The 27,601-nt window shown below is 38.2% G+C and overlaps 2 protein-coding genes across 2 annotated transcripts; both read left to right on the top strand.

The window, feature by feature from the left end:
• The first annotated feature begins 113 nt into the window (after positions 1-113).
• trpc4b (transient receptor potential cation channel, subfamily C, member 4b) lies at positions 114-10,692 on the top strand. The gene is made up of 11 exons (XM_076100351.1): positions 114-120; positions 2,619-2,998; positions 3,683-4,201; positions 7,525-7,870; positions 8,119-8,258; positions 8,552-8,865; positions 8,976-9,171; positions 9,265-9,459; positions 9,745-9,786; positions 9,914-10,003; positions 10,088-10,692. Exons 1-11 carry the CDS (start codon positions 114-116, stop codon positions 10,625-10,627), a joined length of 2,769 nt encoding a protein of 922 aa, XP_075956466.1. The 3' UTR covers positions 10,628-10,692.
• A 3,186-nt stretch (positions 10,693-13,878) lies between these two features.
• postnb (periostin, osteoblast specific factor b) lies at positions 13,879-27,323 on the top strand. The gene is made up of 22 exons (XM_076100696.1): positions 13,879-13,997; positions 14,502-14,600; positions 17,690-17,754; positions 17,916-18,073; positions 18,151-18,315; positions 18,409-18,555; positions 18,898-19,039; positions 19,951-20,163; positions 20,294-20,428; positions 21,115-21,263; positions 21,418-21,554; positions 21,746-21,876; positions 21,990-22,120; positions 22,427-22,529; positions 22,659-22,726; positions 23,054-23,099; positions 23,217-23,237; positions 23,618-23,887; positions 24,052-24,099; positions 24,555-24,611; positions 24,700-24,738; positions 27,280-27,323. The coding sequence occupies exons 1-22, from the start codon at positions 13,879-13,881 to the stop codon at positions 27,321-27,323; spliced, it is 2,487 nt and encodes an 828-aa protein (XP_075956811.1).
• The last annotated feature ends 278 nt before the right edge of the window (positions 27,324-27,601 follow it).

Genomic DNA, 27,601 nt, shown 5'->3' with positions numbered 1-27,601 from the left:
TTTGCATTACAGAATGAGGACCTGGATCTCAGGGTCTTCCCGTAAAATGTCCTGTTAGACAAAGTCAACCTACATCCAAATTCCTAAATAGATATAACTGACCTGTGTGTTTTATGTCCCGTGCCTCTGTGAGCGTATCTAGAGTGGTGCTGCGTAATGAGGATGTAGATTTCTGATGGTTGAAGTAGTCTTGAGTGGTTGGTTGTTTTGTGTGGGTGATCACGAACAGCCTCCAACACAGCTGTGGGCTATCATGCACTTTTGGGTTGATGAGCAGACTTTATGATTGTTGATACAGTATGTCTTGAGAAAGGTCCTTGTGATTATTTTTTAAATAAATCAATGCAGAGGTGATGAATTGACTATTTCTTTAGAGGTGGATATTCAGGTAATTCCCTGCGTCACAAAGAAGACAAAGCAAGTGATGAGTTGCTACTCATCATGGCCTTTATTTCTTATTCCCTCTGTTTAAATTGAAACCTCATTGTTTCCTGATCTGCTCTTTTTTGCCCTTTTTAATTTATGTTACTACATTATCCTGCTAATAGCTCAACACTCCCTGTATTAATTTCTTCTTCACAGCCTCTAGCATTCATCGGACAGATTCCCTTTATTCCTAATAAGGCTTTATAGTGAAACATTTGCAGGACCGTGGGTCTAGGGTAGACCCATAGGGTATACCCAATGTAGCTATTGACATTGTGGCACTGGTACTGCCAATACAGCTGGGCTACATCAACACTCACATATCTGACAGATGGGATAATTTGCAGATGGCTAGTAGAGCAACCTGTAATTACCTATTTAGTATTTTCATATTAAGAAATTTGAGCATATTCAGTTTTGTCAAATTATATGGCTCTGATGTTTACTGCCAGTTGCAGCAGTCGTGGTACAGTATTTCTGTGTTTTCTTATGCTATATTTACATAAAGTCAACCTAACACAAGCCGTTAGAGTAGCAGCAGTTCCCAGAGGCCACCAGCAGGGGAATCTTAGCAATGTTGAGCTCCGTCAAGGGACACCTGCGGCTTCCTCCCTCCAGGTCATTCGCTGATCATTGATCACATGATTAAAGAAAGTTTATGTCCGCGCATCTCTCATTCAGGTAAAGTGCTCTCCTTTCCAGGTAGGAGTCTCGCATATACATGTTTATTTGTGTTTTTGGTAAACGTATACACTTGTGAAAGACACACATAACTCTTGGAAACCATCTTGAGAATACGATGCTGAAGTGCATGCATCTCCTGAAGCTATGAATAGTTGTCTAGTGCAGTGACTGGGCCTACACCTTTTAACTAGCAGACATTTGCAGAATGACTATTTTTGTTTGTTTGTTTGTTTAAAACATATCTTAGCTCATATTATATCGTGAATTATATTGTAACTTGCTTAAGCGGTATCAAAGAGATAACAAGGGCTTGAGCTGCATGTGTTTTGTTGATTAGTAGTAGCGCAAGCAATGGCTTCACGATTTTAATCAGTCAAAAATAAATTAATAAAGCATAAATAAATATGTATAAACTATTGGGATTCCTATATGTCCACGATACATATACGTTTTACTTTAATTAGCCAATAAAACCTGAAAAGAAAACAAGTGAGCAAAGATAAAGGGATACCTTTACTGTCACATCTTATTAACAAAACGCTGCATTGTTGTTGGACAATATGACAATATTAATAAAAAAGTAAATGTATTACTTTTATATCGTGGACAACAAGGTGGAACTGGTTGCCTCGATGGGAAACTCCCCCTTACACCAATACTTGTAAAATGTAGGCAACACTGATACAGAAAACCGAAGTGAAAAGGGGCGGTGGTGGCTAAAGATGCGTTGTCCGCCGATTAACAGTTTATATAAGAGGATACAGTCTGTCACCTGATTCGACGCGTGCATTTTGCAGAGACGTGCAGGACAGGGCAGTAACATTTGCTTAATGCTCCAACAGACGAGAGAGCGAAAGGGGTGGAGGGGGACATGCCAGTGATAAGTTACTTTGTCTCCAGTGGAGACTTTTACTGATAAGATGATGATGCGCCTGTTTTCTTTCTGACTGCCCCATCATCTGGTTCTGCGTCGAGTGGTTCTTGATTAAATCACAACTGGAAAGAAACAGGAGGAAGGTAAAGTTTCCGTGTTTTATTTGTACAATGTTATTGCGGGGGCCGAGTTGTTATGAGTGATTACGCACGTTTCTAACGAAAATGTGTCTTTTTTTTTTTAGTCATCTATTTAGTTGTCTAGTTGTAAACTGTGAACGAAAAAATACTTGTAATCATGTGTCAGGTTATGTTTATGTTAATTAGTGGAAGAGTGTTTTCAGTTTAACAATAACATGTTTAAACAATAATTTGAATGAAAAAGACAAATAGGCCTACATCTTTTTAGGCGAAATTTGTTGTCAAAAAAGCATTAAGCTTATAAACTAATACTGACCTAAATGCTTTGTTTTCCGTTGTAACATTTTAGTTTTGTTAGATTGTTCAGATGATTATAGAAAGACTGTTTTGGGAGGTTCCATACTGATACTGTTCCCACTGTGTCTGAAACATGACAGCTAACACTGAAACTTGATTCCATATTCTCCCTTGTCTTATAATTTCTCATTCAGCAGCAATGTCACAGCTGTATTACAGGAATACTGACAACTCGTCATACAGGGACCGCATCCCCCTGCGGATCGTGCGAGCTGAGTCTGAGCTCTCTGCCCTGGAGAAGGCCTACCTGGGTGCTGTTGAGAAGGGGGACTATGCCAGTGTGAAACAAGCCCTGGAGGAGGCTGAGATCTACTTCAGGATCAACATCAACTGCATCGACCCCCTGGGGCGCACAGCGCTGCTCATTGGCATTGAAAATGAGAACCTGGAGATCATTGATTTGCTGCTCAGCTTTAACGTATATGTGGGTGATGCCCTGCTACATGCCATCCGCAAAGAAGTGGTGGGGGCCGTGGAGCTACTGCTCAACCACAAGAAGCCCCGTGGAGAAAAACAGGTAGTACATTCATGAGCACATCACATGTACAGTTTACATTCCCACAGGGGTTTCTCTTGTTGTTGAAGTTGCTGTTTATTGCTAACCATTCTGGCATCGGTCAATTCCATTTCATTACATTTTGGACTTCAAGCTATGTTCACAAGACTTTTTCTGAGCCGCTTTTCTTCTGTAATAGAATTTGAACCAACCTGCCCACACAGTTATGCCTCCTGTGATTACTGTACTGTGCACTCATATTTACATTTGTCACCAACCCGTGTATCGATTTTCCAGAAAACGCTTTTACAACAAATAGTGATGCTCCAATGTTTGGGTTGCTTTCAAATTCTTGACATCTTTGTAAATACTGTATGTTTTTGACACTGCTGGGTCTGGTAATGGACTTGGTGTATTATGTGAAGACAAGGAAAAAAATAAAGGATGAAGTTGCTTCCAACCAGGAAGATATTTTGAGGCCAGCTGAACCACAAGCCATTAGCTGTGTGCTTGCTGTTAGACAAGATTGTCAGAGACCCAAGGCAAATGAAATTAGATCCATTCAAACCAGTTGTTTCAGTTCATGTGAGGGGTTTAAAAGTCAATGTTGTTTTATGAACTATCTTAAAAAATACTAGTATACTATACATTTATTCTGTTTCATTTCCTCCAATTTTTCTTTGCCTCTCTCTGCTTCCTGAAAAGGTTCCAGAAATGCTACTGGACAAACAGTTTTCAGACTTCACCCCAGACATCACTCCAATCATCCTTGCAGCCCACACCAACAACTACGAGATCATCAAACTACTTCTGCAGCGAGGTATTTCCATACCTCAGCCACATGCTGTGCGCTGCAACTGTGTGGAGTGTTTGTCCAGTTCAGACGTGGACGGCCTACGCCACTCACGCTCCCGTCTTAACATCTACAAGGCCCTTGCCAGCTCGTCTCTTATCGCCCTCTCCAGTGAAGATCCTTTCCTCACGGCGTTTCAACTCAGCTGGGAGCTGAAGGAGCTCAGCACAGTAGAGAACGAGTTCAAGTCAGAGTATGAGGAACTGGCCCGAATGTGTAAACAATTTGCAAAGGACCTCTTGGACCAGACCCGGAGCTCTAAAGAGTTGGAAATAATCCTCAACTTCCGCGATGATATCAACCCTATGATGGATGAGATCACCAATGATCTGGCCCGACTGAAGCTGGCTATCAAATATTGCCAGAAGGAGGTAAGCTCTTTCTAGATTATGATATCCTGTTTTTCGCATTATTGCAGTGTCCAACAGTATTTTAATAACAATTTGTCTTAACACTGGTACACACACACACACAACAAGGAATACGTGTTGCATTATTATAACAACATGGACTGGATAACAAGAACAGTTCCAAGATGAGTTGTAAATGGCCTCAGATGGGTGGAGATGTCCTTAGGGAGTTTAGAGCATCATATAATTGCCAGGCTGGCTCTTAGCAATGCATTACAGTAGCACTCTAAGACAGTCCCGTGAGAATTGGATAATTGGGGATAATGATGGAATAAGTGATGGTCATTTCCCTGAAATACGTACTTATAATATTTTAATTAGGGAGGGAACCTTTTACTGTATTTTACCATCTTCTCTGGAGTATGTATCCCTTGGATGCAATGCTAACTTTTTGTCATTTGTTTTGAAATAGAGCCACTAAAAAATTACAAATTGTGGTTACACAGTGGCAGTAACAGAATGAGATATGTCAAAAGGGTTTTATATTAATCAACACTATTTAAGCACCACTTGTGAGGTTTATAACAGAATGTATCTGTAAATGTAAATACTTTGCATGGATTTTTGCTTAATACAGCAACAGGTGATAACAATGGAAGCTGGTAAAAATGACTTCCCTTTTGGGTGGGAGGTCAGGTCAAATAGTGTTGGCACGATAACATTTTACTTCATACACAAGTAAAGGAAAGCTCAGGGTCCTTTTGTTTTTTCTGTTGGTTCCTGCACAACAGGCTATATATAAGTATAGACTCATTTCAGCAGTTGTCTTTTATTTGTTCCACTCATTAAAGAGACTACGTCAAGCTTTTGGGTTTTGTTTGCATACGTGTGTAGTAATTGCATACTTAAATGCTCTTCTACATTCAATTTGGTCTCGCCTTCAGCATCTAAGAGTCTTTCCATGCAGTGCTTTTCTGTCGCGTTTTGATGCGACAGTTGGTAATGTGAGAATGAAAGATCAGTGTGACTGTTAGCAGCCCCTTGTGCCACAATTGGTCTCCATGGCAAAAGGTTTTACAGCTAAACTTCAAGGGCTCAGTGGCTATTTGTTTTAACACAGATGGGTGTTTAGGACAAGATTTCATTGGTAAATTGTGGATTACATTTTACATTGATCATCACTGCACTACCACACCACTACTACTACTACTACTACTACTACTACTACTACAACTACTACTACCAATAATAATAATAATTGCAGTGATAATGATAATAATCACAGAGTCTTCTGCAGTGAGATTTGACTTCCTTGAGATTCAAATTCTTTAAGACTTGACTCAAGCTTTGGAAACAGACATGCTGTCAGTTTTCAGCCAGTAAAATCCTGGATGCAATAATGCATAAGACAACTTTATCTTGTGTATTTAAATACTTGACTTCTGTGTCCCGTAGTGATGCTGAATCAAGAAAAATCATTGAACTTGATAAAACAAACAGCTTAATGGGTTCGTTTTACTCTGACCACCCTCCGTTAGAAGAAGAGCAGCTGTTGTTGCTTTTTGTGGCAACATAAACCTATTATTTCACAAATTTACAATTAGAATGCATTGTAGAGATTTGCTCTTAGCTCTGTAAAAAACACAATTAAGAAAAGGGTCAGAACGATGTAGCTTTTCTGCTGTGTCACTGTAATGGTTAAGCATTCAGAAAACCCCCCATGATGGCTTGTTATTTTAAAATTGAACAAGTGCAAAACATGGTCAAGTGTTGAATAAAAAATGTAATCGCTGAATAAGTGTTGTTGTATTTCTATCTACAATATGCATGTACAGAAACATACACTGACAGTTAATGTTATCTACCAAAAATGGCAAAATATTATAGTATAAATTGTATTTTCTGTGGAACTGATTTAGGTCATGTTAAAATAAACTGACAACATGTTTTTTATTAGCTAATTAATAGGCACAACACAGTATGTCATCACTAAGAACATGCCTTAGGACAGAATTAATAATATTTTTTTAGGAGGAGAGTGGTGTGACATGTGAAAGAGGGGGGGTTTTCACCTTCCAAAAATGTCCTCAGCCAAAATCTGTTCCCAACAGATGCCACCTTTTGCCTCCAGTCATGTAACGGCAAGTCAACATCTCACAAGGACGAATAGGAAACATTAAAGATGTCAGACTCTGCATTGATAGATGACCTCATCATCCCCCATGTAATGCTATATAGAACCATAATGGGGATCCATTTGGCCGTAACTTGGTTAAGCTGAAATGAACTTCGATCCCCGTCTGCAGATGTCAGCCAGATGTTTATATCAAATCTCACAGTCAATCACTTCTTAACAAGATTCGGAATTTTTTTCCCACTTGAAATTTTTGTCTTGCATGTTCACAAGATAAAAGTCTGTTATTCATTTTGTGTCATACGAGTCTACAGTCATGTAGTGATTAGATTCAACTTTTGCGATTGGATGTTAGATAAGTTGTGCTAAAAATAAAATAGACAACATACAGTAAGAAAAAAAATGAAAATCCAGTTTACGTGTTTGTTCAATGTCCTCTGTTGGAGGGGTTCCTGAAGGATGGTTTTAGATATTTCATGAAGGTTCTAGATGTTAGGTTGTTGTATAAGAGTTGAGGTAGTTGGGGCATGTCCTATTGAGCCTCTTGTAAGGGACGGACAAGCTTGGTACTTTGAGGAAGAATCTGATCTGAGGTGTTTATACCTCCGGTTTCAGTGGCAGTTTAGACTTCCTAAAACAAACACGGGCTATTACTATAATCTTCTCAAAAATATAAAAAACATATAGCCTCTTCTTAGCATACTTATAGCATAATAGTATAAATAAACATTTATCCAGTGGAGTAAGCAATTATGTCAGCAGTTTTGTTTGCAGAGAACAAAAACAACAGAAGTTGCACATTGTTCTAATTATAATTTATTTAACATGTTTATTTAAATCAAAACATGTAAATGCTAGTTAGCTTTTACTCCATTTATTTCATTGTATAGAGATGAGATGGTACTGAGATCGTTATTGCCAAGATAATTGTAATAATTCAAGTTCACATCCCAACATTAGGGAGATACTATGTAGTGCAGTGAGCACCATGACACAAACATTTTGAATACAGCCTTTAATGTCTTGTTAATTGTTGGTTTTATATGTATTGTTTTGTTTTTGTGTACAGTTTGCAGGTCTCTAATGCAGGTAGTTTAAGCTTAGTGGCCTTTGTTCTGATTTGTCCATCATTTTCTGAATGGAATTCACAGACAAGGAGGTAGTTCATTTTTAGTTGATATGTCTTTCTTTGTCTCTCTCTTACTTCTAGTTTGTTGCTCAGCCCAACTGTCAGCAGCTGCTGGCATCTCAGTGGTATGATGAGTTCCCAGGCTGGAGGAGGCGTCACTGGGCAGGGAAACTCATCACATGTATCTTCATTGGCCTCCTCTTTCCACTGTTATCAATCTTCTACATGATCGCTCCAAAGAGCCGTTATGGCTTATTCATCCGTAAGCCTTTCATCAAGTTCATCTGTCACACTGCTTCCTACCTGACCTTCCTCTTCCTGCTCCTGTTGGCCTCGCAGCATATAGCCTTTACACCCTCGAAGTATCAAGACTTTCAAGGCCCAGCACCCACCATTGTGGAATGGCTGATCCTGCCCTGGGTGCTTGGTAACAGCACACACACACACACATACACAGACACATACACACACACACACACACACTCTAACAGACTGCTGTTTATCCTGATGTCGTGCACTATTGTACATCTCTACACTGTACTCACACACATTTGGTAAAAGTCAAACAAAGGTGCTTACTGTAACCACGCCCATACTGTTCTATCTGTTTCCTGTGAAACTATTGTATACTTGAGTGATGGTTTTGACAAATAACCTTTTGTTCTTCTCTCCGAGGCTTTATATGGACTGAGATCAAACAGATGTGGGATAGTGGTTTCCAAGACTACATAGATGACTGGTGGAACTTAATGGACTTCATAATGAACACCTTGTATATTGCAACCATTTCTCTGAAGATTGTTGCCTTTACAAAGGTATTGTACATCTTACAGTGCAAGGTATTTGACTATGATTATCAACATAGTATATCAAAGATTGCAGCATTTTAATGTAATTGAAAAAACAGGTATGTTAACCCCAGCTTTTAACTTTGCTGGAGCCTCAATCATAGTTTACTATTAAGAGGAAAGGGAAAATAAATGGTATCACAGTATTGTACTTTAAAGTAGAACAGTTAATTTGTGTGCTGAAAAACTTGAAATGTTGCAGCATCTATTGTTTATGGTAGTCTATGAATTAATTGTTCTTGTTCTCTTCTTTTTTACAGTACAGTGAGGCCAAAGAGAGATACTACTGGGATATGTGGCATCCGACTTTGGTTGCAGAGGCATTGTTTGCCATTGCCAACATCTTCAGCTCCTTGCGCCTCATTTGCCTTTTCACTGCTAACTCCCATCTGGGCCCCTTACAGATCTCACTGGGCCGCATGCTCCTGGACATCCTCAAGTTCCTCTTCATCTATTGTCTAGTGCTGATAGCCTTTGCAAATGGCCTTAACCAACTCTACTTTTATTATGACACAAATGGATGCAATGGATGCAGGGGTATTCGCTGTCCAGTTCAAAACAATGCCTTCTCAACGCAAGTTGGAGTTCTCAAATATTTTGTCCCTGACAAATCTGCATTGTTATTAATTACACTGTTAGTTTTTCAGCAGCGCATTGTGTGATGTATGGTTGTTTGCTTTTCAGGCTGTTCGAGACACTGCAGTCATTATTCTGGTCTGTATTTGGCCTGATTTCCCTCCATGTGACCAATGTGAAGCCACCCCATGAATTCACTGAGTTTGTAGGCCGCACCATGTTTGGCACGTATAACGTCATCTCCCTGGTAGTGCTTTTGAACATGCTAATTGCAATGATGAACAACTCCTACCAGCACATTGCTGTGAGTGCTGGAGCTTACATATTTTTTTAGTTTTACCACACTAATTTGTCTTGTATTGTTTTTTTTACAAATTCTGTTTGTTTTTCTTTTCAGGATCATGCAGATATAGAGTGGAAATTTGCAAGAACAAAATTATGGATGAGCTATTTTGAAGAAGGGGGAACTTTGCCATCTCCATTCAATATCATACCCAGTCCAAAGTCAATTTATTATTTTTTTGGATGGATATATACACATTTATTTAAGAGGACGAGTTTAAAAAGGCTTGAAACCTTTGAGACTTTGGGGGTAAGGAGATATTTGATATTTCTTCTGATCTATGTTGTCACCTATGCATTGCATATGTTTTCAATGCCTGTCTGGTATTATAGAGTCAAAGCGGGTGGCTCAAAAAGAATGAAGAGTAAATTAAGTCACCTGTTATATTTAGAATTTGATTAGTCGCTAAGTTAATCTATATAATAAAACCTCGTATTAAGAAAGGGCAAGTAAAGTAAGATCAATTCGCCCTACCATTGCAAACTGAGATAACATGTCACTTGGTTAATGTTCCATTTTTTCTTTTTGTTTCAGAGACGTGCGGCCGAAAATGTAAGACTAAACCATGAGTATCAGGTAATGACTTGTATTACTCAATGAACTGTAAAGATTTGATGTATTGTTTTTGACTTTGGTCATTTTTGATGAAACTTTATTTAAAAACAATTCCATGGTTTTACAAGACGTTATGTATCTTTTTTAGGAGGTTTTGAGGAACCTCATGAAGCGCTATGTTGCAGCAATGATCAGAGATGCCAAGACAGAGGAAGGGCTAACAGAAGAGAATTTCAAGGTAGTATGCAGTCAATTACTCAAGTTTGTTTTTCATTGCTGTGTTATCTCTGCTGTTTAATCCCTGGTTCTCAATACTTGATAGGAGCTCAAGCAGGATATCTCCAGCTTCCGCTATGAAGTCCTCGGAATGATGAAGGGTAAACCTCAAGGTGGGGTCGCAGGTAACATTGCAAGCTCCAGCTTGGCTTACCCTGGAAACTCATTCAAGTATTCTCCCAAATTCCCTACCGATGAGCCTCAACAGAAGCTAAACGTGTTTGACATCACCTCCCCCACCCTGCAGAGCGGAGCTGGCACCACCACCAGCTCTGTGGGCTCTAACAGGCAAGCACATGGTTCAGTTGTTCTGTCCAGCATAGGACAGACTCAGAAGGAGCTATCCAAGAATGTCTCAGATTCTGGGTCCCTCCAGGGACAGGGACTCCTCTCTCCGAAATATGATAAAATATACTCGGAGGAAGATACGGAGGGATTTGGTGGACAAAACCAAAAACACCTTCAGACTGAGAGAGTGATCGTTGAAGTCGTACAGAAAGTGGACAAGGACATTCAGGAGATTGACATTTCTTGCAAAGAACACACTAAGGCAGTAAAAAATGGTCCAAAAAAATATGAAAATTAATTTGTGTTTTTAATGGAGAGATTTTGATAATGATTTAAAACATTTTTGGATTGAAACTTTCAGTAATTCAACTACCATTTGTAAAAAAGATTATCAAAAATAATTGTATTATCTCATGGTTATAAGTTAAACCATATATGCAGTTAAAATAATCTTGTATCCTGCAATACATATAATGGTATAGTAATGTTATGTTATCTCACATTATATTACATGCATTCACCTCTGATTGATAGAAGATACAACAAAACTGAGAGAGGATAGACCTCAGTAAGGGCTAACTTGAATTGTGAAGCAAGTTCCTAATTCCTATTTTACCATGAGCATTTAATTCCAAAGAGCCCTGACATCCTGCTGCCTATTATATCCTCTTCCACCTTGAACTTCTGACTGTGATATGCAAAATCATCTTCTCTATGTCTTCAGAAAAGTAATATTCATCGTATACTTACAGTATCCATTCCTCCGCCACTGAGTCAACGGAGGTTTAGTTGTATTTAATACCGGAACGAATTCTATATTAAACTTGGACAAATAATACTGTTGATTAACTAGCAATGTAACACCTAGCTAGTTCAGAGTGTAGGGTCAGCTTCTCTTTTACTCCACCATGAACTCCCTAACCTGTCTAGGGTGAGAGCAACATATTTTACTTGTATTCTGTCGTTGAAGCAGAAGAGGCACGCAATGCAATCTAATTGAGATTTGTTGCGAGCTGTATTCCTTAACCTGGTGTGCCATACACTATAAGTTGCAGGCGTAAGGGCCCTTATTTGGACTGTGTGTTACTGTGCTATTTTATTTATTACTTGTAATGTAATGAAATTACTCTGCAAATAAATAAGAGAATGTAATTCAAAAAACATTGTTCCTAATTTTCTTTTTGAGTAATTTCTTGCCACCCCTTTCAACATGCTGTACTCTTTATCCATTTCAAAATATGCATATTGCTAACATTAGGACAGAGAGAAGATGGCACAACGACAGAGAAGAAAACAACTGAACTTTTTTAGTTGGCCTTTCACTTGAGTTGCTTTTCGGCTGGAATCTTCGCTCTCATGTTGTTTACTGCAGAAAAGATTTCAGTAAATAGTTTGTTACCTTCTCTCTGGCTGTATATACAGTGGTCCCTCTAACACAGTGAACTAGATGCACAGTTAACATAGACATCCTCCTTCTGAGAGACTTTTCTCTCTTTCAGACCTTCAGAGAACAAGCATTACCCAAGGTTCTGGTGCACTCTTTGAATTCTTGTTTGGTACATTATTCACATCCTGCATGCCTTTCCAATCAGCTATAAACTGAATGATGATCATCCAATAATAACATAATTCTGAAAGGGGCAATTCTGCATGTTGACGTTGATTTAAAGTATTAACTCAGTTAATTTAGGGGCCTTAACACTGTTAAAATTTAGCACTTAACAACACTGATTATGTTTTTTTTCCAGCTCCCTCTAATAATTTCATGATTATGTGGTTAGAAGACAAATTACTTTGTGTTGAATTATTACTACTTATCAAGCATCAGGCGCCCTCTAGTGATGTGTAAGAATATAAAAGACTGGTGGAGTGTTGTGGGCTAAATGAAGATATGTAAACATGGCATAACTGTATAAATACAGGACACCCACCCATGAACAGTACTTTTAAAGTGAAAAAAACCTATCAATCTGTGCAGAACATTCACATAGCTACATATGTTAGGTCTTCCTTTGAGCAGCTTTTAACCACTAATATTGAGTTTATTGTGGTACAGTAATTACTGTATTGTTGCAATAAATACAGTGTTTATTGATATTAGTAGGGTTTAATTATTATCAATTGTATTGGTGTGCTATTGAAGTTTAGTTACTTATATTCTGTATTTGCACAGATATTCAACTTCACACCTTCATAGCTTAAAACTGCAAGCTGGATCTTCGTTCTTTATCTGAAGAGCTGTCATTTTCTTTCCTTAAATTTCCACTCCAAAAAGGAGCTTACTACCAAGATACAAAGAGAGTAAACTACCCATTACCAAGACATACCTTTTCCCATTCTTTGTGACACATGCAGTGTTTGTGTCAGTGTGTAAAAGTGTAAAAACACATTTTATTATCACTGCAGCTAGTTCATCGGTACCATTATTCCTCCATGCAAGCCAGTACTGAGTCTTTACTTTACTTTTGTTGGATATGTAGATTGTAAAGCTAACAATCGACTGCGCACATTTGTAACATCTGTCTCGCCAGGAGGTTGGACAACATGTGGCAGACTGAATGGTGTCAGTGATGTCACTTGGGCATCCTGTGAGTAACAACACCCACTGGTAAAGCTTAACAACAGCTGCACTTTTAGAACTTACAATGTTTGCTGCCATATGTCCTTTTGAAAGCAGTGATGTAGTAGAGATACAAGTACACGTTTTCAGATTTAGAACTGAAAAGAACTGAGACTTTACATCTAAGTTTAGGTGTTAAGGTTGGGCGGTCATGGATTGATTGGAAGTCTTAAATATCTTAAATAGTGATTTACCTCCGTATTCAATGCCTCTCCGATGTAAAAGAAACATTATCCACTTAAAATACTGATACTCATTAACACTCACTGCCTGCACTCTTTCCCACCACTTGGTGGAGCAAACTACATTCTGAAAGATTTATGTGATCAGTGTTCTGGCATTTCTTCAGAGCAGAGATTATGCAATGTTTCTTTGTTTGCGGTCCAAATGAATGACACTTAACAGAAGCGATGCAGCTGGATTATGCATCCCATCATGTCTCTAAAAGCGAGAAGTATATTTACTTAAATCCATCTAAAACCAAATATTGAGCTTTAAATTCTTAAATTGTTTTTTTTAACAAAAAATGTTTCCTAATGTTTTTATGTTTTAATTTTTTTCAAACAGGTTAAATATGTTTAGAATGTTTTGACATGACAAAGCTTTCTGTGAGATGGGTGCATCTTTAAATATGCATAAAAGAGGCAAATATTACAAAACATTTTGTGAATGTGATGGTGGTCTCATATATTTTATTTTTTAAATAGTCCTCCATAACTTATTTAAATACTAATCATCATAATTCATCACACCAAAAAAAAACAGTATATTTTTTTATAGAATGTGGTTTTTAAGAGGTTCTGGGTGGTCCATGCATACATGAAATGTTGCCATCCTCCATGAGTGGAGGATGAGACTAGTATATAAACTCCCACTCTGAGTCTGCTCCCATCACTCTGGGTCTGGAGGGGCTAGCTTAGAAATCAAGGATGAAGCTCCTTTTTGTAGCTGCATTTGCACTCTTTGTGTTCTCCACATTTGACAAGGCCGACTCTTCAGCTTATGACAAAATTGTTTTCCACAGTCGCGTGAGGGCAAGAAACGAAGGGTAAGCTTATCAATATGTTTCATTATGAATATTTGTACACCCTTGTAATATCATGTTAGTTAATTTTGCATACAAAAGTATTGAGCCTTGAGCACAACAAGCATAGTTCTAAACATGTCAGCATATTTGTCTCTGCTAAATCTGCTATATTGTATGCTGTCACAATTGTTTTGAAATATCAATTGTTCATTTTTGACATATTTTATATCATAACATTACGTCTCACTTAGAAAAGGTACAAACCAGCAGGGTTATAGTTGTCAAATTATAACCCAAATCTGACAAACCAATTTTATATCCAGCAGATGTGGATGTTGTGATTAGTAATATTTTACTGCTACTATTCCAGAAGCAGCTGGGCCAGTTGCCAAATATACAAATCTTCACACTTGACAGTCTGATGTCTTACCCAGCAGTGCTGTTTGTCACATAATTATTCTTACTCCTGTGTTTTACCTGCTGATATATGCTTCATTACTCTTTTCTACTCTCTATTCTCATCAGACCCAATGTCTGCGCGCTCCAGCAAGTCATGGGGACCAAGAAGAAGTACTTCAGCACTTGTCGTAATTGGTACCGCGGGGCCATCTGTGGAAAGAAAGCGTAAGTGTATTTTCATGTTTCCAATAGGACAAGTTATTTCTCTTGTTTAAAGATGAACATTCTAAGCAAATTCAATGACTAAAAGTTTTACTGAGTACTCAGTTCTGTACGTATTTTGAAAATATAGCATCTGCTTCTTCTCCTGCTTCTGCTTTAACGGTTTGGTGGAAACATGAATGTTTCCATAGAGACAGACATCTGTTATCTTACTTTGAATAAACTACCACTTAAAATGAAAAACACATTTGTGGACACAGCCCTAAATCCTTTGTTTTGGAGACTGTCCTATTCGATCCTATAAACTGTGCGTTCAGGTTTTCATAACTTAGGAAGCCTGGTTGTCGTGGAGTTGTGAACCACTGATTCCAGGCTATGATGTGGCTGCAAAATGTTGACTGTATTCATGAATGGAAAAGCGTTCAGCTTAGTCATACTAGACGGACTCTTTTTTTCATATTATTCCAGCCCCTTCAGCACTTTTGTGTTTAAACATGGATGAAGCCATGCCTATTTTACAGTCTCTCGCTTCCTCTCTCTCTCTCTCTCTCTCTCTCTCTCTCACACTCGCACACACACACATATTCAGCTTGCCCTTGATGCTTGCATTATGCCTAAGTCATGCTTAGCACTCTAAACAGGCTTAGTTCTTTATGATGAATACCCACTGCTCATTGAACTTGGCAAATGATAATGTTGGAAACAGCCAAAGAATTGTATCTATTTCAATGGGAGCCTGACATGGGACTGTGGAATCAATCAAAACATAAGTGGGACAAAGTTTAATTCACATGGTGGACTGGATTACTAATTTACAATGGTTATTGTATGGTGATGCAAGGTGTCCTAAAATCACAACATATAACTAGTAATTACAAGTTTGAGCCACACCCATTTATTCAAAACTGAGCTGCACTGGAGGCAGAAATGTTCTAATTAGTTGACGAAGTTTACTTTTCATTAGTGTTTTAGTGGAGTTGATTTAAAAGAAAACTGTTTCGCTAATCAGCTGTTCATTTTGCATGCTGCAGAGTACACACACCTTTGACTTCAGTGTCTGTCCCACACTGATTTAGACCAATCAGAACAGAATCAAGTTTATTCTTAATGAAATTGGTATAACTTATGCAGCAAGGTTAACTTGTGTATAAGATCAAATCAAATAAGATATCTCTCCTACTGTATCAGAGAAGCAGCAGGAAAGCATTACAATCTCAAACATATAAACTAATTCACGCTAACTCACTGACCAAAATGATCTAATATGGCTTAGATTGCCCTTTTTACAGTGGTATCTGGCAATTGATGCTGTGCAACTTAATTTAGGCAAATACTTGTACTTGTCCCACTGATTCAAGAAGTAAGATTATTTCGGCTTCCAGAGCAGCTATCTCTCTCTAAAAAGAAAACTTTGCACAACCAAACTTCTAAACTTCCCATTAGTGATGGGTTGAATTGGAATGAAACCACATACAGTTTATTATATGTTTGACAAAATGATCATGGTTCTTGGAACAGTTATTTTATAGAGATGCTGACAAGTTAAAAGTTTCCTACGCCATGGCCAGATACAATCCCTCTGTGTGGGAGAGCAGTGTAGCGAGGGTTTTGCTGACTCTGCCCCATTAGGGCTTGTGTGATCTCATCCCAGTACCCCCAACTCCATTCAACTTTGATTCAAATAGAGCTGTTCAAGATTTGCAGTCAGCCATGACCCAGAAGCGTTGGTCTGTACCCTGTCTGAGACAGTTGAAATAGGTTTTTCTTCTTCTTTTTTTTTTTTCTTTTTTTCTTTTTTTTATTATGTGTTAGAATCTTACTATTAGAGGTGTTTTGCTCGAGAGCAACTATTAACAATTACTGCACGTGTAGCATCTTTTAGTCATCCAATCATTAAATCCAAGAATGTCTTTGTTTGTCCCTAACCATGCTGACAAAGTCAAAATTGTCTGATTTGAACTACATATGGCACACATATGGAGCATTCCTGGTGTGCAGATCTCATAGGGAAACTGCTGAGAGAAACTGCTAAATCTTGGTGCAGTCCTCGTCTTCCTCCTCCTTTTCTGTCATGTAGAACCAGCTCTGTTCACTCCACAACCAAATGAAAAGCTACTTGTTACATTATGCTATTTACAAGTGATCAGTTTGTAATAGACAAAGAATGAATAATGTTTTTACTATTTTGCAAGATGATTTAAATCATGTTGAGCTGATTAATGGGGAAAAGAAGCAGCTTCGAGTTTTCTAACGATTCTACTGGGCAGTGTACCGTAATGCACTCCTCAGCCAACTCTGTTATTTATGTCTTGTGTTTCTTTTATTGGTGTTAGTTATTTGAGGTGAAACGTACGTTTCCAAATGTCTGGTCTTCCAAGAGCTGGAAACAATGATATAGTTCCAACATATTCAAACCTGCTGACCCAAGGGGCATAGTCATGTTTATATGTAGCAGCTGCACTTTGAATTTTACTACCCCCCTCGGGCTACATTGTCCAGCACTACTTCTCACATGTTTGTCCAACAGCAAATAAACATATATCATCTGTCTAATTCATATAAACTGAAATTACAATAGTTATCTTTCTAAATTATAAAAGTAAAAAAACAGCTCTAAAACACCTGGTGACAATTCAATAATGTTGTTTTTCAGCTTAGCCCAAATGTTTACATAAAGACCATCAAACCTTTTAAATGTTCCTTGTCAACCATCATTTCCTAAACCTCAACTGAGTCTTAGACTGCAGTTTTTCAAGGCCAAAATGTTTCTGAGGTTAACCAAATAAGTACAATCATTCAAACTAATTGTTTAGCTTCAAAGAGGAGGTCTTGATACTATAAATATACTACTGTAATGGTAGCATAATCCTTGAGGCACCCTTTCCATTAGGTTTCCCATGGTCGGTTTGGGTTATAAAAGAGATAATGAGTAACATCTGGAAACACTGAATACACCAATGTGGAATGACGATTCAGCCCAAAACATGGCAGCCCGAAAAAAAATGTCTTACAATGTTGAAAGATACTTTCAAGCTATGCGCTACTTATTTAAGATAATACCCATGTTTGTGATTTGTGTATTTTGCCTACAGGACTGTGCTTTATGAGTGCTGCCCAGGGTACATGAAGTTGGAGGGCATGCGTGGTTGCCCTGCAGGTGAGTTAAGTGCTACATTGTAGAGCAGCTGTATGCTAGTTTTGAAATTAGACCAAATAAACTAGAAAAAGATGGTGAAGCATACTTTCCACACATGTAGAGTTTATTATTAGAATGGCAGGCTGACATCTAAGAATGTGTATTGTAAATCTCTTTCTCAGTGGCCCCGATTGACAATGTGTATGGCACCTTGGATCTGGTGAAGGCCACCACAACCCAAAAATTCTCTGATATTTCTAAGCTAAGGCCTGAGATTGAGGGATCTGGATCCTTCACCTTCTTTGCCCCCAGCAACGACGCCTGGGAGCTTTTGGATGAAGTAAGTCAAGAACAAAATAATAAGCTAGAGGCTCTCTGTCTTTAAGGTTTTAACATCTCGTTTTCCTCACCTATCAGACAATGAGGAGTGGACTGGTCAGCAATATCAACATTGAACTGTACAACGCTCTGCATTATCACATGGCCAACAAACGCCTCTTGACTAAAGATCTAAAGAATGGAATGACAGTCACCTCCATGTACAATGACCTTGGTCTCCAAATTAACCATTACTCCAATGGGGTGAGTATTATCATTCAAGATTACCATGTGGTCCTTTTGTAGTTGTGCTATAAACACTTTTCAGTGGTATAACATTGTGTATGTTATGTGCAGGTGGTGACTGTGAACTGCGCTAGGATTATCCATGGCAATCAGGTTGCCACCAATGGCGTTGTGCATGTTGTTGACCGTGTTGTCAGTGCTGTTGGAAACACAATCCAGGATGTCATTGAGATTGACGATGACCTGACAACTCTGAGCGTGAGTAAATACATACAAGGATAGACAAAATAATGTAAACACCTCAAGGACCAGGATTGTAAACTAAGTGCAAACACATTACAAGTAATTAAAATAGAATGCAAGCATGCAGAGCAATTTAGAAAATATTGCAGGTTATTGTTGCAAAAAACTTACCTATGCAGGGATTTAGAGGGAATGGAAAAAGACATGCAGAGTTTGCATTTGCAATATAGTTACTTTAAAATATATTTTTTTCAGATGATTAGATTGTTATGTCTGTCTCCTGCAAATGTTTCTACTGTAGTCTATTGCATATTTAAGTTAATTGAACACAATCCCGCTGGTGAAATCACCATGTAGGATGTGGCTCTAACGGCTGGATTCTTGGAGAAGCTGGGTCAACCAGGACATTACACTCTATTTGCCCCCACCAACGAAGCCTTTGAGAGTCTGGGCAGTGAAGTGCTGGAGAGACTTCAGGGCGACAAGGCGGTCCTCACGGGTAAACTAGACTTTTATTCAAAGAGGTCAAGGCCTTCTAAAACATTGCATTGGAAACTGAGGATTTATTTTAACTGTTGCAAACCTGGGACCATATTTACATTTATCGATGAGGTACAGGAAAATAAATTCGGTGATTCACTGGCGGCATTTTTCTTAGACTAAGTCAACCATTTATTCACATGTTCAACTTCTTCTAACTCAAAACAGATGACGCAGTAATTGATCTGGAACTTACACACATTTGACAAGCTGTACATAATAGAGTTGAGACTTGTAAAAATAAGTCTCAAGTTTCAAGTCACGCATGAAATTGTTAGTGGAAAGTCAAAAAATTTGACACATTTAACACTTTTGGTTTGATACTTTTAGAGGTATACATGTTGTGAGTAAGTCAGGATTAATATAATGTAGCTATTAGTATTTTTCTCAGACATTTGCAAGAATTTTTCCACTGTAATCGTCAATCAGAGCAAGTTAAAGCTTTCAAGTATACAGTGATCGTAAGCTCTTAAAAAATCCAGGAAAAACAATTAAATAGTGCAGAATCTCAACATTTTTAACATTGTCTTGTTTTGTGTCAACACCGAGAGGAAGAAAGAGCTGCTTTATTGAGCAAGCTGGTCAAATTGGCAACAACCCAAAACATTTTTATTGGTCCACAGCTTGCCTTATGATGTGAGATCAGACCATTTCACACGTTAAACAGAACTGTTAGAAAATAACAAGTCTTCTGACTCAGGGACCCGAGGGATCCAAAGGGTCCTCAGGTTCCCAAGGCATTTTATCCTCAGCTGCAGTGAAACATGCGAAAGAACATAAAATAGCCCATGCAGCAAACTGACCTTCTTCAAATAAACATATATCTTCACCTAAACTATACATTAATTCAAAACTGTCTTGCTTTTTCAGCTCTTCTGAATTTCCATCTTCTGGACTCAGTCCAGTGCTCTGAGGCCATCATGGCTGGCACCACTTATGAGACCCTTGAGGGCAACAATATTGATATTGGCTGCGATGGTGAAAGTCTAACAGTCAACGGCATTAAGATGGTGCGCAAGAAGGACATTGTCACCACCAATGGTGTCATCCACCTTATTGACCAAGTGCTCATGCCAGACTCAGGTTAGACTCCCATATTTTCCTCTCATTTAAGCATACCTGCTTTACTATATGAATATATAATGTGCCAGGTGTTTCATGTTTTTCTGTAATTCATATTTTAATGGTGGTGGGATTCTCTTTGTCCTTTAAGCTAAACAGGTGATGGAACTGATAGGAAGTTCCCAGTCAAAGTTTGGTGACATGGTATCTGAGCTGGGCCTTTCTGCTGCCATGAGACCAGGCACTGAGTACACATTGCTGGCTCCCTTCAATGCTGCCTTCAGTGGTGAGCAACATACTGTTCATTACATCATGAACGCCCCTCTGTTTTTCACTAAGCACGTGGCTAAATATGAACCTAGGCTGCTCCACACTCAGTCACAATCTGGAATAAAGAATAAAGGAAGATGTTTTGTATTTCCCCTTTGCATGTTGAGTCATAACGTGAATAGAAATGTACATAAATGGCGCTTCAGGGAAATAGTGAATTTATTGGAATATTGCAGAATCGTTATGCCACGTAAGACCAAATACCCACTCCCCTTGACAACATTCCTGGACTTCACCTGAAGGGAGTAAAGATGTTTTGCGTCTGTAACAAGAATGTGTAATTGATCGAGGCAGAATACTTTTATCTTCAAAGGCATATGGTTTTAAATGGGTGCACAAGTATGCACAAGCAACAGCTGAATGTAACAGAGTATTCAAACTGTAAATGATTTCATGTACAGGACATCATGTCTCATGATCTTGTGGTCCACCTATAGAACTGCCTAGTAAATCAAGTCACTAATGGCAGATAGGTCTTTGCGCAGTTAGAATTGTTACTACTGCTCTCTGGACATTATATTCAAAATAATGTAAATATAAATGCAATTTCTGATGCAAAAGCCAATACATTAGATGTAAATGTACAATGTTGCTGGTATGTTTCATTTGTAATGGGGAATATAAAATGTCTTTCCTCTACAGATGAAGTGATGTCCATGGATCAGAGTTTGCTCAAGATTATCCTGGAGAGCCACATCTTGAAAAGAAAGATTGTCCTGGGAGAGTTGTTCAATGGCCAGCTGCTGGAGACCATTGGAGGGAAATTTCTGAGAGTCTTCATCTATCGCACAGTGCGTCCTCTTCTCTGAAGTTGTGCCCAAACATTGTGGCTGTGTGGCACTAAACATACGATATATACATTACCCCTGTTATTTGACCATCAATCCTCAAATCTTTGAGACGTAACGAATCCCCTTGCCTTTAACTTGTGGATTATTTCTGCAGGCTGTGTGCATTGAGAATTCCTGTCTGGTAAGAGGCAGTAAAGAAGGAAGCAATGGGGCCCTTCATCTCATGAGGACTCTGTTGAAACCGGCGGAAAAATCGATGTTTGAAATTCTGACAGAAAATAGAGGGTTCAAGTAAGTAAAGAGCAATGTTGTGTAGTGAAAATGGACTGCCCGTATTAAAAAGCAGCACAACCACATATTGGTTACATACATGTATCTTTCCATTAAATCAACATGGCACATATGGGAATCAGAAAGTGCTGTTACAATATGTCAGTGGGTTCTGTAACAGCCAAGTTACCGTTTTCTTCTCTTGGCTGCAGGATCTTTTTGTCTCTGATGGAAGCTGCTGGTTTGACAGACCTGCTGAAACAAGAGGGAGACTTTACTCTGTTTGCCCCGAGCGATAAGGCTTTTGCTGGTTTAAGTGAAAGGGATTTGTCCTTGTTGAAGAGTAGGTCTTCCATACTACCTTTATACATGTGTTTCAAGCCCTTATGTTACTAGTTGGAAATCACAATCAAAACAAAAAAATGAAGTTAATATTTTTGCCATTCTTTATTTCAGGTGACATGAATGCTCTCAGAACCATCCTTTTGTATCACATCAATAATGGCATCTTCATTGGTGGTGGTTTGGAGACTGGGGTGACAAACCTTCTCAAGTCTCTTCAGGGCAGCAACCTCAGAGTGATGTCTGTATGTATTTAGAACAGCAAGACTAAACATTTATCTTGTGTCAATAAACTTTTCACCTTTATATTTTGTGTTATCTTTAAGTATAACGGGGTAAAAATGTATTTAAATTATTCATTAAGATTATAATAGTCTAGATCATTATTATCTGATAAAATATCATCCTGGATTGTATAACTCAGTAACCTTAGCAAACTAATATAATTATTTACTGAAGAATAGAGTTAATTCCTTATTTTGAAATACAGGTTAATAAGCCCATCATTATGTGTTTTTCTTGTTTGTAATTGTTTTAACTGTCTCCCTCAGGCAAACAACTCTATGCTAGTGAATTCTGTCCAAGTCCCTGAATCTGATATCATGGCCACAAATGGAGTCATCCACTTCGTCAACCAAGTCTTGTATCCAGGAGGTAAAATGTTTACCCTGTCAACTCTGTTAATATTACTTTTGTAAATCTGTCAAGAGATGCACTCTCTGCCCTTCTTTTATAACAGTTGTAAAGGCCCAACCTAAGTTAACGCCCTGCGCTTTCTTTTAGGTGTGCCAGTTGGAAGCCAGGATTTCCTCATGCTATTGAAGAGGCTCATCTCTTACATGCAAATCAAGGTGTCATATCAAAGATTTACATCTAGTTATTAAAGCTGTGAGACTTGTAAAAGGCAGGGTGCAGTTTTCTGTGTGCAGGTGTTGTTGTTTCTTATTACCTCTAAGGCTGCCAAAAATATAATGTATGTAACTCAACGTGAAGTACAGAACAAGACCCTGCTTGAAAACCATCTGTACACAGCATCCTGCTAGTGGTTTTTTGACTCAGAAGTTGGTTTTATAGATTAATTGACAATTGGCTTTATTATGCAGCATACACAAAAACATTATGGTCATACTGTACATGTTGTCAATGGCTGTAACAGATTTTCTACTTATTTTTTACAGTTCATTTCTGGGTTCAGATATCAGGAAATTCCCCTTACATTTCTGAGTAAGTACCAGTATTATTATGTATATTTGTGTGTGTTTTTTGCTATACAGAAGTTTTAATCTCTTAAAAGGCATTCTTCTCTCTCAATAATGGATTTATACCTCCTGTTGTTTTTAGAGAGGATCATCATCCAGGAAGGTACAGTAATGACGATTAATATGTCGTTAGTGAAACAGTTGCATGCACAGAATTGAGGAAAAACTAGTCTGATTCCTGCTGAATTGAAACGTGCTGATCAATCACCAACACTCCTTGTTAATCCCTGATTCTACAAATGCATGCCCAGCTGAAGTAGCATTAATCAGAGAGAGGATAAGAGTATTTCTTATCTGCTACTGGCTAATTCTCATACCAGTCAGCAATTATTATTAATCACATTTTTGTCAAAGCAAACTTTTTGATCGAATGAAAGGTCCAATGTTGCGATACCTGAATGCAAATATTCTCTGTGTTGGAGGGCAATGCTGTACTGCCTGCAATTTCAATGTAGTGCAACATGTTTTACTTTTCTTTTACAGTTCCTGATATAACCAAAGTGACCAGGGTCATTGAAGGTGAACCCTCCATCACCAAGGTGACCAGGGTCATTGAAGGTGAATCCTCCATCACCAAGGTGACCAGGGTCATTGAAGGTGAACCCTCCATCACCAAGGTGACCAGGGTCATTGAAGGTGAACCCTCCATCACCCAGGTGACCAGGGTCATTGAAGGTGAACCCTCCATCACCAAGGTGACCAGGGTCATTGAAGGTGAACCCTCCATCACCAAGGTGACCAGGGTCATTGAAGGTGAAACCTCCATCACCAAGGTGACCAGGGTCATTGAAGGTGAACCCTCCAACACCAAGGTTACCAGGGTCATTGAAGGTAAATGTTTTTTTACGTGAATCGATACGTCAGTAGTTTCATATCATTAATCATCTCACAAACTCATGAATTGCTGTCATCTGCAGGCCCTCAGTTCTCAGTCACCTCTCACACCACCAACATCGGTCTGGGAGGTCAGTTAAACTGATTATGATTCAAACACAAGACATGGATGGGGCTTATTGTTCTATGTCACTATCATGATCAATGGTGTTCAACGTTGTGTTGCTCTCTTCCCTGCTGTGGTGGTAAATGTGGTTGGATTTGTAGGGAAATATTTTTTATATCTCTCTTAAAATATTAAATAATATAAATTAGATTAACACTAGTTCGAGTAATCCCATAGTTGAATCCAAATCATAAATTAATAAAATACAAACATACTACAGTTAATGTTTATGACAATTATAATGTTAAAAAATGTTAGAATGTTTAGGTACAATCGTAATGTTAGAATTTCTATATTAAGGCTAAAATAACCAGAATACAATTAGATTTTCTTTCAGGCTAAGTTTCTTACAACATAATAAATGCATCTCTGTACAAAATATTTCAATTTCACTTTAAGTCTGTTTTCTTTTTCCTGCAGAATTTGATGTTTCAAACATTGAGGGCGGCAGTGAAAGTCTTGCCCAATACATCCAAGGTGAGTCCTATCTGTGTGTTCATCTCAGTGACTTGGAAAGAATAATTCATAGATAATGTGGGATTTATATGTTTGTTTGCCTTTATAGAAGCCAGTCCAAGAAGAACCTCTTCCCGGAGAGTTTCAGGTAAAGAACATCATCTAGTCTACAAAAAACCTGCATTTGTAATAAATGCAGCGTAGCCTGTTAGCTGGTTCAGGCAGTCAACATGAGTCCGATGCTATGTTCTCATGGAGTATTCTTCTCCCTGTATCATTTATCCAACGCACTTCTTCTATCATGGTGGATGTACAGGAATAATTCAACATTTTGAGTATTGCAGCTTCTTGCTAGGAGTTAGATGAGAAGATTGATACCACTGTCAGGATTAGTATCAATCTTCTCATCTAACTTTTGGCAAGAAAGCAAATAAGCACATTTCCCAAAATGTCTTCCTATTCCTTTAAGCTGACTGTGCGCTGCTCCATCTTTTGCTGCCATGCTTGTGGCCACAAAGCTCAAATGAACGCTGTGCTGACACTTAGTGCTAATGCCCCTGCGGCTGCTGTTCATACTGCATTCCATTTGAATGAGCCCCACCTCCACCGCAGCATCCACCTGTAGGCTTGGAGTATGGATGAAAATATAATCATCACCCCCTGCTGTTCTGCTGAGCTTGATATTCCCTTGTGGCTATCAGAGCCTAGATTCAAAACTTCCATGCCGTACGTATTCTACATTCTCATAATAATTTATTCCACATGAGTTGGCTGACAGACATGTATTGTTTTTTTAACAGCTGGCAACAGGAGGAGCAGAAAGGTCTGAGCATGGACGGATGAGAATATCGACCATGTAAAGGCAGAGAGAGACACCAAACCCAGAGGTTGAAACTGGTGTTTTTTTAATACAGAATACACTTAAAATGTCAGTGATTTAAAATGTTGACAAATTGACAAAAGTAAAATATTTTCACAAACAATTGAATTGTGCTTTGAATGTATATCTATTATGAGTGTTCAATGTCAGCATATGTAAACAGGGTTCAAATTTACATTTTGGCATTATTTTAAAGACGCCAAGCGAGTCAGGGTAGCAATATTTTTTTTAATCCGAACCATTAGAGTCGCAATTAAAAACATTTCAGTTCTACACTTTAAACTTTCGCTAGAGGTGAAGGTTAAAACAAGGAGATGTTACGAGCGGTATTGGAAGATTTATAAATCTCAGCATGATAAAAAATAGAAAAATAAATGGTGTGTTTTCAGACTTCAATGATTTTCTACGTATCCGTGGCTGTGAGTTGTTTAAGGTTTCATGTAAATTGTGTCTATGCTTGTATTTTTTGGATCGATGTATTCAACTGCAGATTGTTTCCTTTCTATTTTTTAAACATCTTCCAATAAAGTGCATTCTCTTATATAAATATGCATTTTTAAAAAGGCCGTTGTTTGGAGTCATTTCTAATGTACTTGGAAGGCTTTTAAGTAGTCGACTGTGGTTTAGAAAAGTTGAATATCAAATGTCAAATCTAAATGTGTCTGCATTTTGTATTTCCAAGAACAGACTAGTCTCTTAGACTCTAAGATTTCTGAGTCATGTTTTTCAATGCCATCTTTTTAATGTATATTTAGGAGGGAGCTTGGCAGCCCATTTTTGAAAAATTTGTAAAATTTGAAATAAACTGGGTTTAATGTGCAAAAAAACTATTTTTGTATTTTTCCTGGAAAATATGTATCTATATAAAACTGTACATGAAACACTTTTAATGACGACCATGTCTATAATGCATTATAAACATTCATATAATGCCTTTTAATACTTATACTTATAGTTATAATCAGTCATTAATATTCATAATTCTTTATAGCAATAACTAGAAGACATTATGAAGCATTTTGAAGGCCAGTGGTAGAGATAATGGATAGATTGATAAGATCAAGTATCATAATGCTTCATAATTGCTGCTCAGTCAAGTCAGCTGTCTATAAGACTCTGCCGAACACGGTGATGTCATTTTTATATTTGTGGTGTCAATATGTGAGCATGAGAGCAGGTTACAAAACAGGTACTGTCTGTTAACATTGTGAGTTAACATTGAGTTCATTAGGGCACTTGATTGGCATTCATTTCACTTTCAGGCTCCCTGAGCTAAATCTGTAAGTCCATTTGATTCCATAGAAACATGTCTGCGAGCAGCACAATATGTCCTATGTTTTGACCTAAAATGGTGTATGAAGGGAATATTGTGGTAATGAGAGCAAGTTGTTTGGAAAATCTACAAAATAGTTTTCAAGCTCCTCTTCTCTCTAGCGGTGATGTCACTGCTCTAAGTCTGAACATTCCGTCCAACACACACCCATTATAAAATCTGAAACGGTCCCAATATTTCCCTGAAACTTAAACTGTGATGTCATGAAAACCGTGCTAGCTATCAAAATGCCCATTTGGTCGAATAAAATCCTAAGTATTTTGAGTCATTTATACTTAAAAGAAAATGTCTATGTTAAAGTATGGCAAACCAATAAGGGCCTAAATATGAGTGTTTTATTCTCTCTAAACGCAGATTTCCTAAGTGTGTGTGCACACAGTTGCGATTTTCGTGAAAACGGCGAGGAGATTCTCTGAGAAAATTAGCAGCACCCCATTCCAAGTCATTCCGCACGTTTTGATGTATTGTTTGTGCAGGTGGTGGCAACGCTCTGAGAGGAGTTACATATGTTTCAACCTGAACTCTTACTAAACACTAAGATCTGCTAGCTAGCTTTCTGTTTGACAAAATTCACACTGGCCCACTGACCAATCACGGCGCACGTTAATGCAGATGTACTTAGCAGGCTACCACGGTGCCACTGGCACGTGAAAGAATACGCCCAACATGTCAAACTAAAGATCTGATTGGTTGAAGACTATGACAATCAACAATATTGTCTCCATTTACTTAAACTGCAAAGTCTACCAGAGGACCTCGGGCCTCTCTCCTTACATAGAGAAATAGAGGCTAAATCTG

This window comes from Anarhichas minor, unplaced genomic scaffold (assembly GCF_050575085.1).
Source record: "Anarhichas minor isolate MPS153535 unplaced genomic scaffold, ASM5057508v1 ptg000026l, whole genome shotgun sequence".
NCBI classification, from domain to species: Eukaryota; Metazoa; Chordata; class Actinopteri; order Perciformes; family Anarhichadidae; genus Anarhichas; species Anarhichas minor.
Note: the sequence above shows the minus strand (reverse complement) of the source record. Positions and strands in the feature narration are given on the sequence as shown.